This window comes from Pagrus major, chromosome 12 (genome assembly GCF_040436345.1).
Source record: "Pagrus major chromosome 12, Pma_NU_1.0".
Lineage (NCBI taxonomy): Eukaryota > Metazoa > Chordata > Actinopteri > Spariformes > Sparidae > Pagrus > Pagrus major.
Genome location: NC_133226.1, coordinates 738,846 through 752,684, shown reverse-complemented (window position 1 = coordinate 752,684; position 13,839 = coordinate 738,846). Strand labels below are relative to the sequence as shown.

Below are 13,839 nucleotides of genomic sequence, written 5' to 3'. Positions count from 1 at the left end.
TCAATCTGCCGAGCTTGACACACCTGGCTCAGGGACGCTGTGACAGGATGAGAATAACAGAGAAGGTAAAATAAGTGACATCACCCGGTCCAGGTCTTTAAAAACCCGTAATGGAAGAAATCGGACCGCTTGACTACCGCAAGGACTGTCGGTGAGACAGGAAGTAGAGCGATTTGGCTTTCAAAATAAATGTCTATTATGTTATTAGAAGAAATAGAGGATAAGATAATTTCAGGTTAGTAAATTAGTTAATGGTTTATAAACCACAAGTGCGAGAAATCTAAAAACACTGCTGCAACACCTCTAGTTTGGTATTCCAAGTAACTTGGTCAAATGTGAAAAACTTCCTCCAATCAGTGAAAATTAGTACATCCATGCAAATATATATGCACCTTTGAGGAACTTTTTGTTCCCACTTTAAGGGAATTGTTTATGGTTATATTAAGGGGTTAATCAATTTTAATGGAAAGGTAAGGTAAGTTAAAATGGACCTTTTTTTAAAAAATCCCTGAAGATCTTAAAGGACTTTTTTTTTTAAGGAAAAAAAAATTCAGGTAAAGATATAATGGTACATGTTAAAGAGGTATAAAAAACCCTGAAATAATTCGAGGTTTTCTATAAAGCAACTTTTCACTGTTTTACTCCTTACAAACCCCTTGATGTGTTGAGAAAATCCATTAAAAATCATCTTATATTACAATCGATTAATGTACCCCTTAAAATGGGGGCTACACAGTTCGATAATGAAGTGGGCTTTTGAAATTAAGGTGTTTTAAGCAATTTGGCTTTTGCTTTATAAATGTATTTGTTTTTTATTTTTAAGTTTATCATATCCCTTTGACTGTTAAAGTTAATTGTTGAATTGTTTTGTAGATGGGCACTATGCACTCATTCTGAAATTTAATTTTCTATCTTTCTGATTCTGAACTCTATCTTATTTCTGCACTATGGATGTGCCACTCTTAGTTAAGTAGAAGAACCTACTTCTACTACCACTGGTGATAGGCTGGGTAAAAGTTACAATTCTCTGAGGACTGGGGAGTAGGATATTTGAGTATTACCGAATTGTATAAATGACGCTTTTAATCTGAAAAGAAGCTCAACCAAAACCGGAAACCGTCTCCTGGTTTTATCAAAGTGGCAGTGTGAACGTACCAGGCGAGCTGCGGACTGTCGGGCTGACCTGACGACGGATTTGACGGGGGACACTGTGACAACACGGTTCATATTGTTATCCCCATCATTTATCTCGGTTTAGCCTCTTCGAGGCTCAATAAGGAGGAATCCTGGAAGCACCCGGAGAACCGCGGATATCTACGCGGCATGGATGCTTCGTGACCCGCGGAAGGTGTGAAGAGATGCCAGGGGAGCCGCCGGCGGGCACCGGCCGGGTGGTGCTGGTGAAGAAGATCGTCATGAAGGACGGAGCTGCGGTTGGTGGATGACCCGCCATTTTATTCATATTTTATTAGTAATTTATCAACCTGTACGATTGTTTATCCTGCATTATCTCATGATATTTTATATTGTTTTCAAAAACTGTAGGCTGCATATAGCCTACATTAAGCCTTTAGGCCTACAGTTGCTCTAAGCTTTCCAGTGTGAGTGTGACATAAAGGATATTAAAACACATGACGTATGACTCATTTATTAATTCGGTTCTGCGTTAAAACAGCGGCCATATATATTATTTTTTATAGCATAAATAATCTTAAATAGGATCACTTGACATATCAATCTGCTTTAGTTTTCTTTATGGACGATTTCTATCCAGATGACGTGTTTATGTCACTGTAATAAAATGGATTTGATCCACATAACAAAATGAATGACTGAGTTCAGTGAAAACTAGCCGAACAGAGCAGGTCTGGTCCAAAATGGCTGTTGTCGTCGGATGGAGATGGAGCGGGTTTAATGTGGCTCACAGACAGCTCGGCTTAGTGTGAGGATGATGTGGTCAGGATGGATCCATTATCTCTTACATAAGAGCTCTGCCTGCAACACACTGAGGCCAGGCACCAACTGCAGATCCAACACTCCACAGCCTCCCTCCATGGCTGCATCAGCGTCCATTTTAACAGCCTGACAGTCACCGACATTGTTATTATTTTAACACCACCAAGTCAACAACGTAGTTTTTAATTTACTTTCCTTTTGATATGAAATGTCAGGGAAACTGAAACATGCAATTAAAATGACCCCTTATCTCGAATGTGGCACTTTTTGTTGTTAAAGCATCAGGCAAAAACGTCTGTTTGTCTGCTTCCAGATTCTCCACAGGGAGGGTTTGCTGCTTCTCTCAGTGTGATATCATTTGAAACTGAATATCTTTTGGTTTTGGACTTGGTCAGTCTAAAGTTTAGCTAAGGCTAGGTGAGCCCAGGTGTGAATGGCTGTTAAGCTGTTTGGGGAGAGAACTCAGTACTGCATTGTAGGTGGGTGATAAGTAATGTCTTAGGCCACCTCCTCTATTCAAAGACGGTCGTTCCAGTTTGACATAGATGGATTCTTTTACTCCTCTTTCAAACCATCTGTCTTCTCTGGACAAGATGTTTACATTGTTGTCCTCAAAGGAACGATTTTTCTCCTTCAGATGTAAGTGGACAGCAGAGTCTTGACCTGAGGAGTTGGCCCTCCTGTGTTGTGCCATTCGTTTATGGAGCGAACGAAGACAGATCCATCCTCTCAATTTGGAAGACAAAACAACCTCTCCATAAACAAATGGCACAATTGGGGAGACAAAACAACCTCTCCATAAACAAATAGTTTCCCTAACATTCTTAATGTTGTCTTCACTCTTAACAATCCCCTTAGAAATCAGAAAAATGTAGGGGAGAACACAAGCAGCCAATCACAGTCCTTACAGTTTCCAGGTATCTATGGAATACACTTGGAGCTTATGGCAACACAGAAATATAACTCAGCTTTAGTTTACTCTAGTAGAAACTGCACACTAAGAGCACTCAAGAGCATAAGACACCACACCAGAGGCATCTTGACCAAAGTGCAGACTAACTTACTTACAGGGGGGCAGGGGACATGTCGAGTTTCTTCACATGGACATATTTTCAGTACTTCGCCTTTGTCAAGTAGAAAGACAAGAATATTTTAATTAAATGTAACTTGTACCCTGGCTCAAAGGTTTCATGGCAATCCATCCAATAGTTTTTATTTTTTAAATATATTTTGTCCTGAGCCTTTTGGCCAACAGACCAGCATTGCCATCCTCAGACCCACACTGCTACTAGAGTCTAAGGTGATGTCTTTAAATGTCCTGTTTTTTCTGACTAACAGTCAAAAATTCAAAGATATTCATTTCACACTGTTATGAAAAAGAGAGAAGCAGCAAAACCTAACATTGGAGAAGCTGGAACCAGAGAAATGTTTGGTAATTTCACTTCACAGAAGCGTTAATTGATTATTAAAACGTTGATGTTTCTATCAACTATTCCGTTAATCAAGTATCCATTGCAGCAGTAGCATGAACCATAACAAGTGCCACCAACGCTGCTTACTTTGGTTATAGATGAGATATATTTACCACAAGTCCTTTAAAATCTGACCAGGATTATGTAAACAAATATCAGTAGTATGTCATTGTATTGTTTGATAAATTGAACAAAAATTAAAGTAAAACATGAAGCTTAATAATACAGGAGAGCAACAAAGATTAACTCATTATTTAAGTAGTCCAAATCTGTGTTAAGTGAACCTGTTATCATTCAAGCTAAAGATAGAAAATAGTCCATATCACCACCTCAATTCTGTGAATCTGTGTCAGTCGGCTGACCATCATTTCATGTGTGGTATTCCAGTTTAACACTTGCTCTATTTTAATCACCCAAAATGCTTAACTGTGTTAGAAAGTGAGCCTCTATTGCTCAAATGAGGCCCCTTTGCTTGGAAATGCTCTCTTTTTTTTTTGGCAGACTTTCCAAATCTCCACCCAGCGCCACAGAACACTTACAATTTTTCACCTTAATGATAAACTGTTATTCTTTTGTAAATATGGTGGAGTGCCCCTTTTACAGTAGAGTCACATATGTAATAGTAAATTATGTGTGTGTGTGTGTGTGTATTCCAGCTCCAGCAGGGTATCGGCAGGCCCAGTGTGTATCATGCTGTGGTGGTGATCTTCCTGGAGTTCTTTGCCTGGGGATTACTCACTACGCCCATGCTCACTGTGAGTAACTCTGGAGATGGTGGTCACATGTTTGCATCAACATCTGAGCAGCTGATTAGGTCAATACTGAGCAATGCTGGCTAGGGATCAGCACCCATGGAGTGAATACCCCTAATATGATTAATATGATTCGAGGTTCAAGCAAACGTCATGTTGGCAGCTTCATTATAAAGACGTGTCACTTACCTCACTGTGATGGCTCTAGTGTCCAATTTGATTTAAGTCCTGTTCTCTGCATATAGCATAAAAGTAGGCTTGGACTGGTCTGTATCTGTCGCTAAAAAAACTATGAAAGTCCCCACTGAATGTTTGGTCCAGTTATAGTTTTGCTGATCAGATATTTAATGATAATTGTCCAAAAAGATACACTACAAATAACAGAGTTATTGTGAAAGTCCTCAGGTGTTTGATAAATTATACATCCAGTCACTTTATTACTATTAATTTATTATTCTGGTCTCTGTCTTTATTGTTAATTGCAAAAGCATTTCTTTGCCTTTTTACAGAGAACATCCAGTAAAGAAAACAAAATGTGAAATTCTGTGAGGTTGCCTTGTAATGTTCACTCTGGTCTGGGTCACCCCCCAAGACATATTTAAAAAATCAACTCTCAGTGGTGTCAAGAGTTCTATTTTATTATTTTTCCTTTTGTGGTGATTTCCAAAGATGGTGGAAATCCAAGTATTACGTAATGTCTCTGGCAGTCATCCAGAATTTAAAGAACCATAATTAAAAAGGTAACTTAGATGGATGACTGAAACACATCCAGTGTAGACAGGGTTTGTTTAGTTTTTGTGCCAAAACTCAGGGTATCAGTATTTAAAGATTTCAAACATTACGCAGCTCTAATTAGTAAAGGAATACTCATTTGAACGTATGTCTTGTAAATAGCAACAAAAGCAACCAGTCCAGTCTTTAAAAACGGACTGGAAAGTTTGTTTGCAAGAGACAGTTTGTATCTTGCTCCTTCATGGTGCAAGTACACAAATAGAATAGCTTCCATCTTGTGGAGCAAGAGACATAGTTTGAATCCTGCTCTACAAACTACAGTTTTTTGCTGAAACTGTGAAATCTATGCTGGTTTTAGAATTGTTGTTGTTGTGCCTCTCTTCTTAGGTTTTACATGAAACATTTCCCCAGCACACCTTTCTGATGAATGGACTCATTCAGGGCGTGAAGGTAAGAACTGGAGATAGATGTAATGTGTGTTCATTTTGTGGGATGAGATGAGATTTGCTGTATTGATGTAATGTCATTTTTTTTATTGTGTCTGGTGAGATCGAAGGCGATTTTACGGTCTTGGCTGGGCAATAAAGTTCTATTTTATTCGATTATTTTCTGTTAAAAGACATCTCCAGTGAGTCAGAATTGCAGCTCCATAAAGTGTGAAACACAAGAGACAGATTAACATTAAATCAAAAGGAATATCACCATGTTTTATGTGGATTTCCAATCAGTGCTGATGGTAAATATAGACAGATGAAACAATAAGTTCCTCAGTGGATGCAATTTTGACTGAAAAAGCAGAGTTCTCCTACTGTAAAGCCATGCCAGCAGTGCCGACATGTAAGAGGATGCACTTTTTGCAAGCTTCTGATGCACCAAGCTCACATAGCAAGCAACCTGCTAGATGCTAATCAAAGTTAGAAAATGTTGCCAGACAAATTAATTTCTGTTGTCTGACTATTTCTTTTTCACACACATCTATATATTTACCTTTAGGGCATGTCTATCAAGAAACATCACAAGGACTGTCCCGAAATACCATTTTTGGAGCTTCAAAGCTTCAATGAGAATTATCTGTGAATATTCAAAGCTTTGGGGGGAAGGGGATTATTTACTTGTATATTTGCAAGTACAACAACAAATGAGAGACAAGGACACTGTTGGTAAAAACAGTGGCGAGGACCCAAAAGCAGAAACACACAGGAGGTTGGCAGGATTTGGAAGCGTTATTAGGAGCTCTCTGAGACAACTCTCAGATTGTTTGTGAATACGGGCGCAGTTTTGTATGTGCAATAGTTTGGAGACTGACTAAATGCCATGGAGAAGTTTGCCTCCCTTTTGGTGCGCTCGACACAAAAAAAACAACTGTTGAAGCTTCAAAACATTCGAGTCAGCCTTAAAATGGACATACAGCAGCAACACACCCAGATACTGCCGAAAATACTGTAGCAAAATGGGCTTCATATAACAACAAAGCTAACGTCAGCTGAGCTAGCGTTGCAGTATAAACTCACAAAAAGCAACATGAAAAAAACTATGCAACCTATTACTTGTTATTTAATTGGCTTCAAATGAGGCTTAACATTCATACAGTTTCTTTTGACTGGAGTAGCCATGTCAGCCAAGCAAACGTTCAACAACCTAGAAAAGTAACTGTAAAGCAACATAAAATATGGCAAAACTTTCAGCTTCCAAGATTAAAGTTAGTTGAGTCACAGACTCAACTAACTTTCATACAACTAAAGTTCGATCCATTCTTCAGTTACTGGCCCTCGTTGATAATGCACTCTGTAGTAGAATTCAAACAACCTTGAGCTTGTACTGGAGAGTATACAAACATACAATTCAATAGTTTTCCAGTCGTTGTGGTGACATTTCTGTTGTATTTCCATCTCAAATAAAGTTAATCCACTGTTTCTTGAGTAGATGTCGACTTTTGTGTTGGTTTTTGAGTCCAACAACCAAGCAATTGTTGTTCCTGGTCCCCGCTGGCCATTCCTGCTTGCACAGCTAATGCTGCCACAGCCTTTGCCTCTCTCCGCTGCATTTCCTCGGCCCTATATTTTGGCTCCAATAAATATGGCTGAATATCCAAATCAGTCAAAACTGTAGAATGTATCTTCATCCATAACATACTCTACACTCACATTCTATGTTGCCATTGTCCCTGCTGGAAATGTTGCCGCTTTTCAAAAGAGAACAAGGCTACTAGTGGCTAAATCCAAGCTGAAAAAGCTTTCCTTAACAACAGCTTCATTTCCTCATTTTGCAGCAGAAGAACTTTTTCTCTTTCTTCTCTCAGAAGAAGCTTTCTCGGTCAATATAGGAGAATATACTGTATGTTATCAGAGCACCCATATAGTGGAAAATATTAAGAATGTATTACTTCAGTTGACTACATTTACCATCAACACTGATTAGACATCCACATAAAATGTGGAAAATATCCACAGTAATAAATATATTTAACACTTGTCCCTGTATTGGTGAGGCTCAAAAACACTTAGTTCTTTCAGAGCAGAAATTTATTCAACGTTTGAAGTCAATTCAATTAGCGAGGGTTGTTTATGTTAACACTACTGACTCTGCCTCTTCGTGTCAAGGGTCTGCTGTCATTCATGTCTGCTCCTCTGATTGGTGCATTGTCGGACGTGTGGGGGAGGCGGTCCTTCCTGTTGGTCACTGTCTTCTTTACCTGCGCCCCGATCCCTCTGATGAGGCTCAGCCCCTGGTAAGACTCAACTCTCTCTATCGGCACGATAATATTAATTTCATACAAAGACATTCAGAGATACAGTAGAGTAGTGAAGTCAAGGGAGTCACCTGGATAACCTCATCACAGGGTTATGATATGGTCATTAATTGTGACAGAGGTCTAGCATAATCAGTACAGTACAAAACAACAAAGAGAAATTTCCAGTTTCAATGAAGCAGACCTATTTAAACATGCATGCCATATTGCCAAGAGCACATGGACACCTTAACAATACATACTTAACAATTTGGAACCTGGCTGCAGGGATTTGCTCTCATTCAGCCACCAGAGCATTAGTGTGTTTAGAAAGTGAGGCTGGATGTAGAGTATTGGTTGTACAATGATTATTATGAGCAAATGGAACACAAGCCATATGATCGATGAAATATGTCTGTCTGCCTGAAAGTGACGCTGTTAAGAATTTGTTGTGTCACCTGCTCATCCTGTAGGTGGTACTTTGCCATGATCTCCATGTCTGGAGCTTTCTCTGTCACCTTCTCAGTCATCTTCGCCTATGTTGCTGATGTGACAGATGAAAGAGAAAGGAGCACAGCGTATGGTCTGGTAAGGACTCCTGTTTGACATGTTTTCAAGAATTGTAAGAATGCAAACAAAATATATACATCATAAAATGTATATACATTAGAGGTGTGGAAATTTCTCTATTATAAGATGCGTCAGGCTTTGAATTGTGGGCGGACATTAGACTAATGTTATGTGGGCGGTATGTCGGAGGGAGGCAGAGATCATCTGAGAGTGATAAAAAAAACTCACCAAGTATTTTTCAAACGGTCATCTCGGGGCACATGCCGGATTTTATATATTTGCTGGGACACACGAACTGGATGAGACTCACTCTGAGAGTGACTTCAGATGGCACTACAGATGGATACATGTTTTGGTTTTGTTATGTTTATGTATTGAAAAGATGCAGCTTTTATTTTGTAGACTGCTGTAGTCTGATTATTGGAAGGACTTTCTGAATTAAAGGGGAATTTAAATGATGAAAAAGTAGCCCTGTGCAGTAATATAGACCATTGAGGATGCCATACACTGAGATGCATCGAGAATCATTTTGCATTTGAATCAATGACAGCTAAATCTTAATTGAATCGAACTGTGTGGCCACTGAAGATTCACACCTCTAATATATATTATACAAGAGACAATTAAAATAATAGGATATTTTGTCAGATGAATATACAGTGTTTTAATTTACTTGAATTAATTAAACAAAAGAAGCAGCTGAAAGTAATTAAAAGAGAGCCGTGTGCATGTGGATATGATGGCTAAGCAATCAAAGGATTAAATCAATAATAGCCAGCAATAGAGTAATAAAATAAAATAATTTATGAAAAAGGCTATTTTTAGTTATATTGAATGTAGCATTTCTGAATTAAAATGTCTGAAAAGAACTAGACCTTTCTTATATACTGTATTTTGTTGAGGTGTGTACTCACAAATTTTCAGCGATTTTCAAGTTTACTCAGGGTAAGTATTTTTCAGTTCAGCTGTAAAGATTTACAGTTGAAATTAATGAGTATAAAACTGACAAAATGCCAGAAAAAAACATGAAAACATCGAGATAAAAACATAAATCATTCAGGGTGGCTGCAAGTAAAATCATTCAGTCAACTTGTTGATATGGAAGTCTAGCTGCATCGTAGTAAATGATCCCAGCAGCTTCACTTCTTGTCTTCAACAAATAAAGTGCAGTCTCCTTTTCTCCTCCCAGGTGTCGGCTACTTTCGCAGCCAGCCTGGTGACAAGTCCAGCCATTGGGGCGTACCTGTCTGCCTGGTACGGAGACAACCTGGTGGTTCTGGTGGCCACACTGATTGCTCTGGCTGACATCTGCTTCATCCTACTGGCTGTACCTGAGTCTCTGCCGGACAAAATGAGGCTCAACACCTGGGGAGCGCCTATCTCCTGGGAGCAGGCCGACCCCTTCGCTGTCAGTAACCAATCATTTATAATACACTATCTGATTGGTTGGTTGAATAATAAACACATAGGTTGATTAGTTTTGGTTTGTAGTTGTATGAAGTCTTTTCTCGATGATTTGATTCTCTTTGATTTTGCATGTAGTATGTAGAGTGGTGATATGGGTGAAGAATCCTCAATGTTCCTCCATACAGTAACATTATTTTCATAACTAAATGATACTATAGGATTGCAGTGTGTATGGAAGCTATGATAATGCTATGATAATGATACAGTAAAATAAGATACAGATATAGATCTGATGCATTTCACAGACTGCTTGACCCTTTGAGTCTTAGGCATTAATAGCATTAGATGAGGACTAACTGCTCATCTATCAGTGCCAGTGTTGTATTTACTCTCTATGTTTCTCTGTCTTCTTCAGTCTCTGAGGAAGGTGGGTCAGGACCCGACAGTCTTGCTGATCTGTATCACCGTGTTCTTGTCTTACCTGCCGGAGGCTGGACAGTACTCCAGCTTCTTCCTCTACCTGAGACAGGTGAGACAAACTGCTGCCAAATGCAGGGTTTTCCTACAAATATTAGCAGAACTGTTACTGCCAACATTATTACTGCTATTATTACTGCTACTGGTTTTCGAAAGCCACTCTGTCTAGGTTAAAAATGCTCATTGTTGGTGCCTCCAGTGGTTGTACCAAAAATGATGGACATGTTTATGTAAATGAGCTGCTTGAATTGTAGAGCTTTGTTTTGATTTTGGCAAGATCATAGTACCTTGTAAATAAAGTCTTGTTGCCAGCAACAATAAAAAATAATTTCTGTCTGTCTCTACAGGTCATTAATTTTTCCTCCACAACCATTGCTGTTTTTATTGGAGTGGTGGGCATTCTGTCTATCGTAGCACAGGTAACACACATACATACACTCCAGACACAACATTTATACCCAATTTACTCTCATGCCCCATTTACACTTGTCATTTTTAAGTGTCACACAAGCTCATTAAACCAAGACAGATGTAATACACCTTTGTTTACATGTTTACACATTTGATAGCATCTATCTTCACATAATACATGTAAATCAGGGCCAGTTGCACCTCCTGAGCCTGTTAGCTATTGGCCAAAATCACAGATGAAGAATAGGTTCTGCACTCTAGCAATATAGTTAACAACTCTCATAAACTAGCACAAACTCATGGACAACTGTTAAAGAAGCAATTACAGTGTGTAATGGTGTTAATAGACACACATAATCAAATATGCTTATAGTACAACTTCTACTTACCATCACTAATACTTATATTAACAATTATACACATTCCTTACGTAAGTACTAGGTTAGAACAAAGTTATTAATTCCCTTCCTCTTTCACCCTCCCTCTTGCTCAGACGCTCATCCTCACCCTGCTGATGAGGACTCTGGGTAATAAAAACACCGTTCTGTTGGGTTTGGGTTTCCAGATTCTTCAGCTGGCCTGGTACGGCTTTGGGTCAGAACCATGGTGAGATCTTTGTGTGTGTGTTTTCTGTTATTGTGTAAGGCTACATTCATTCTGTTGGTGTAGAGCTAAATGCTGAATGTCTGAGGCTGAAGCTGTAAAACCCAGGAAAAAGTATATACAAAATCAGTCCTTCCTGCTAACACAATTATATTTGGCTGCTTAGCTCATATGAGTTTTAACTAATTTTTTCAAACATTATGTTCTCACTTCACATGTAATTATTAGGACTAACAGATATGTTTGGCGAATGTAACACTCTTAGAAAATGTTTGCTGAGGTTGCTGGAGTGTAAACTTCCCCAAAACCAATAAAGGCTTATGTTGGCTTATATATAGCTTATACTCTTATAGCATCCTAGCCTATTTTCCACTCAGTGGGTGAACATTATCTGATTGATGAGCTGGTTGGGAGGGACTAAACGTAACGTCATTCAGCAGCATGAATACTCAGACTGATGTCAGATTCTCAACACACTGAAAAACAATATGGGTGCTAGAGATCCAGCATATAACCTTGTGTGTGTGTGTGTGTGTGTGTGTGTGTGTGTGTGTGTGTGTGTGTGTGTGTGTGTGTGTGTGTGTGTGCGTGTTATAGGATGATGTGGGCAGCTGGTGCTGTAGCAGCGATGTCCTCCATCACCTTCCCAGCTGTTTCTGCTCTGGTGTCACAATCTGCTGATCCTGATAAACAAGGTGACAAAGATAATCTCCTCCTCTCCTCTTCTATCCTCTGCTCTCGTCCTCTCGCCTCTCCCTTTCTACTCTCTCTTCTCTTCTTCCTCAGATCAATAGGTCAGTGTGTTATAGATTTTTTGGCTGAAAGTTTGTATTACTAAACCAGGCAGTGAAATCAATCCACTGCCAGCTAAATATATCAGCAGATACATGCCTCACTGTGTCAGCAGTAACATGTCTCCAGTAACATGATCAATAACATGACCCATCTGTGTCCTCCCCCTGCAGGTGTGGTCCAGGGGATGATAACAGGAATCAGAGGTCTCTGTAATGGCCTGGGTCCAGCTCTGTACGGATTTATCTTCTTCCTCTTCAACGTCGAGCTCAACACCATGGACCCCATCCAGGGAGACTTCAACATTGACCCCTTGCCTCTGCACAGTCCCACTGAGGTACCGTGCACATTCCTGTGAACACTTTCATTATGAATCCTAATTTGTATGTTACTTAAAATTAAAGTTTAGTAGAGGTAGAGTTTTCTCTTACTGCAGTAAATTAATGGTGCAGAAGGGAAATCAGTGAATATCTTTAATACTACTAACAACATGCAATATTCTACAAACAACACTTTTAATGTAAAGCACAATGAACTTACTTTGTACTTTTTTTTAACTTAGATGTGTCATATTTATTAAATTGCCTTGCAATGTTTACCTGAGAAAATTACAGCAATATTGGATATGCTTTAGTTGTGCACTAGATGAAAGACACAAAAATGACAGGAAACATTTTTCTTTGTAACTCTTCTTTCTCTCAGCGAGGCCTCATCCCCGGCCCGCCCTTCCTCCTGGGGGCATGTACCGTGGTCATTGCCTTCCTCGTCGCTCTCTTCATCCCTGAGAAACCCTCCAGCTCCTCCTCTTCTTCCCAACTGTCCCTGAGTGACAAGCCTCACCCAGACAGCAAAGAGTCGATGTCCTCACTGGCTGGCATCCACATCAACACGCCCCTTCCGGGCAGCGATGAGGACACCCCTCCCACCGCCAGTGACGAGGACTTTGAGCCGTTGCTGCAAGACAGTATTGTTTGATGGACATTTTGTAAGACAGACAAAGACCCAGTAACACATTTTCTTTGCCACAGGGCGGGACTAAGTGTACTGTTATTGTCAGAAGATTGCTATTGACAGAAAGAAGCTCCAAAAGCATTGTTTCTTTGCCAGAAGGCGGTACTCGCATATTGCTTCACTGACCAGGAGCAGAGGAAGTAACATCTTCTGAGCGACCAATAAGGATATTTCTCTCACAATGGGGTGAAGCAAAGAGCTGCAAATAAGATGTCATTGTTTGATCTGACAGAAGTGACAAAGACAATGATTTGACTGACCTGGGACCAACAGGGACAACACAGTTTAAATGGAAACCATCATTTAGGAGGGACCAACTGTGTATTTTTATGGAATGGGCATGCCCAGTTTTGGGATATGCCCACTTAAAATCCCCTAAAAGGAGGGAGAAGTATTCCTGAGGTTTTAATTGAAGGATTATTGTTCATCTTTAAGCTTGAAGTTGTTGATTGTTTTTGTGATAAACAAGAAAAGGTGTTTCTACCTTCAGCTGTATCTTTTCAAGCCCTATTTTTAATGCTGTGATTATTTCTTATTGGTTATTGTACAAGAGAAACATGTCTGCAACATATTAAGAGCAGCCAAAACATCAGTGATGATTTATACTCTTTTTGTTTAAAAAAAATTTGTTACAGTTTTTTTTTTTCTTTTCGTCAGTGTTAAGGGATTTTTATTCTTTTTAAGTGTACAGTATCTTACCTGCTGTGAGCTATTGATTGCCAACAAGGTACAAATGTGATGAGCTGAGAGATGAGTCAGCCACCTTAAATCCAAGATGTCAGAATATCATATTTAAAAGCTGTTTCCTCTCCCAGTCATTTTCATGGCCAGGTTTCCTCTTCAATTTTTAATTTCCATCATCCAGAACAAGAAAGAGGGGAATGTTTTTGGCAATGCATTTGTTTAGGGCCCAAAAATATAAATATTT

General features: G+C 39.3%; 1 protein-coding gene across 1 annotated transcript; it reads left to right on the top strand.

Annotated features, from left to right (window-relative positions):
* Nucleotides 1-1,300: 1,300 nt before the first annotated feature.
* Nucleotides 1,301-13,361, top strand: mfsd14ba (major facilitator superfamily domain containing 14Ba). The gene is made up of 12 exons (XM_073478167.1): nucleotides 1,301-1,433; nucleotides 4,085-4,183; nucleotides 5,300-5,362; nucleotides 7,513-7,640; nucleotides 8,114-8,228; nucleotides 9,400-9,618; nucleotides 10,033-10,146; nucleotides 10,442-10,513; nucleotides 10,999-11,111; nucleotides 11,706-11,803; nucleotides 12,074-12,237; nucleotides 12,603-13,361. The coding sequence occupies exons 1-12, from the start codon at nucleotides 1,359-1,361 to the stop codon at nucleotides 12,873-12,875; spliced, it is 1,533 nt and encodes a 510-aa protein (XP_073334268.1). The 5' UTR covers nucleotides 1,301-1,358; the 3' UTR covers nucleotides 12,876-13,361.
* The last annotated feature ends 478 nt before the right edge of the window (nucleotides 13,362-13,839 follow it).